Raw genomic sequence first — 2380 nt, 5'->3', positions numbered from 1 at the left:
ATATATCATAAAAAAAACCAAATTTATTCTTGCATATAAACTCAAACAAACATTCAATAATCATCAAAATCAAGAACGAAAAAACGAAAAATTATAAATATTTAAGACTTAATAAATAAAAGTTAAAGTGTAACCAAAGTTTTATTACTTTTATTACTTTTATAAAAATAGTAGAATATATTTTTATGCTTGTAATTTACATGTAACCATTTATATCAATCGGAAATCACCAGGAAATTTCATTGGGTATTGGCTAGGTGTACTTCTATATATTCACAAAATCACAAGGCATTATTCGCATGCAAAACAACCACCTAAAAACTTATATCAAATCTTCATCAGTTAGACAGATAAACCTCCGGCGCCGTTTTCAATATCTCCGGCCATGTATAGGGTAGCAAGTGCGTCAGAGTATCTGGTGATCACCGGATTCGGGATCGACGACATCAAAATCGCGAAGAAAGTATGGGTACTTCCCGGCCAGTCCTGCTCCCGATTCGACATCTCTCCGGTCAACTACACTTTCGATGTTCAGGCCATGAGCGCTGAGAAACTCCCCTTCAAACTCCCCGCCGTATTCACCATCGGTCCTCGTATCGACGATGACGATAGTCTCCACAAATACGCCAAGCTTATCGCTCCTCACGATCAGCAATCAGACCATGTGAAAGAGCTCGTGAAGGGGGTCATCGAAGGGGAGACGCGCGTCCTTGCTGCGTCCATGACCATGGAAGAAATTTTCAAAGGGACGAAGGATTTTAAGAAGGAAGTGTTCGATAAGGTTCAATTGGAACTTAATCAGTTCGGATTGTTGATCTACAATGCGAATGTCAAACAGATGGTCGACGAACCTGGACAGGAGTATTTTTCGTATCTAGGGCAAAAAATCCAACAGGAGGCTGCAAATCAAGCTAAGATCGATGTTTCTGAAGCAAGGATGAAGGTAATTTTGTGTTGCTTAAGTTTTGAATGATAGATACTCAGTTTGTGGTTCACGATTGATTGTTGTTTTAGGGTGAAATTGGATCTAAGCTTCGCCAAGGCCAAACGCTTCAGAATGCAGCGAAGATAGACGCAGAGACGAAGATCATAGCGACACAGAGGGAAGGACAGGGGAAGAAGGAGGAGATAAAGGTGAAAACGGAGGTGAAGGTGTTTGAGAACCAGAGGGAGGCTGAAGTGGCTGAAGCAAATGCAGAGCTGGCAATGAAGAAGGCAAAGTGGGCCAAGGATTCACAGGTTGCAGAGGTTGAGTCGAAAAAGGCGGTTGCGCTCCGGGAGGCGGAGCTTCAGAAGGAGGTGGAGATCATGAACGCGATGACTCAGACGGAGAAACTCAAGGCCGAGTTCTTGAGCAAAGCTAGCGTTGAGTATGAAACGAAGGTAATAACTTCTATCGAATCAATCCTCTATTAAACATGAATTTAAACTTGTATTTGAACAATCGATGTGTGAATAAAGGTACAAGAGGCGAATTGGGAACTTTATAGGAAGCAGAAGTCTGCAGAAGCAATTCTGTACGAGAAAGAGAAGGAAGCGGAGGCTCAGAAGGCGATGGCGGAGGCGACACTCTACTCCCGCCAACAAGTCGCCGACGGTGAATTATATGCAAAACAGAAGGAGGCGGAGGGACTTGTTGCTCTTGCTCAAGCTCAAGGTACTTACATACGCACCCTTTTGGGTGCCATGGGAGGTAATTATGGAGCTTTAAGAGATTATTTGATGATCAATGGAGGAATGTATCAAGAAATCGCCAAGATTAATGGGGAGGCAGTTAAGGGTTTGCAGCCGAAGATTAGCATCTGGACCGGCGCAAGTGGTGGTGGAGAGGGTGGTGATGGTGGTGCGATGAAGGAGGTCGCCGGCGTGTACAAAATGTTGCCGCCGTTGTTTAACACGGTTCATGAGCAAACGGGGATGGTCCCACCATCGTGGATGGGGAAGATTACAGAATCGTGACCGTGATCTTGTATTACGTGGAGCTTATTAATTACGTAGATAAATATTTTGAAATATTTTAGGTTTATATATGAGTATAAATTTTTATAATTCTTGCATTTTGTTTCGATATCTTTTTATTTGAATTGAAGATTATCTTTATCTGTCTATTGAATTGAAGATTATCCTATTTAAATAATGGGATTCCAAAGGTTAGTATGTTTCGAAAATCTTCTGAAAGAATCTCTAAACTTTGATTAATGAAAAAATCATCGTTTATATTTAATTTTAATTATAATTAAGCCTCGGTAACGTTTGTAAAATGGGTCTTATATCTGATTAACGTTAATGTTATTAGTTTGGTATGCTTAATTGTAAATAAAAATTGTTTTTTCCGGTCAAAGTTTAGAGTTTTTTTCCATAGATTCTTCGATGGAAGTTC

At 40.5% G+C, this 2380-nt stretch overlaps 1 protein-coding gene across 1 annotated transcript; it reads left to right on the top strand.

Annotated features, from left to right (window-relative positions):
* The first annotated feature begins 285 nt into the window (after positions 1-285).
* On the top strand, positions 286-2063 carry LOC145118911 (flotillin-like protein 3). The gene is made up of 3 exons (XM_079054564.1): positions 286-943; positions 1015-1383; positions 1462-2063. Exons 1-3 carry the CDS (start codon positions 386-388, stop codon positions 1957-1959), a joined length of 1425 nt encoding a protein of 474 aa, XP_078910690.1. The 5' UTR covers positions 286-385; the 3' UTR covers positions 1960-2063.
* Positions 2064-2380: the final 317 nt, after the last annotated feature.

This window comes from Lactuca virosa, chromosome 6 (assembly GCF_052849685.1).
Source record: "Lactuca virosa cultivar CGN04683 chromosome 6, Lactuca_virosa_CGN04683_v6, whole genome shotgun sequence".
Taxonomy (NCBI): Eukaryota; Viridiplantae; Streptophyta; class Magnoliopsida; order Asterales; family Asteraceae; genus Lactuca; species Lactuca virosa.
This window is presented reverse-complemented; position numbering and strand designations above follow the sequence as displayed.

Coding starts and splice junctions, on each gene's coding strand:
- LOC145118911 (XM_079054564.1), top strand. CDS start 386: ATGTATAGGGTAGCAAGTGCGTCAGAGTATCTGGTGATCACCGGATTC. Junction 944..1,014: donor TTTCTGAAGCAAGGATGAAG/GTAATTTTGTGT, acceptor TTGTTGTTTTAG/GGTGAAATTGGATCTAAGCT. Junction 1,384..1,461: donor GCGTTGAGTATGAAACGAAG/GTAATAACTTCT, acceptor GTGTGAATAAAG/GTACAAGAGGCGAATTGGGA.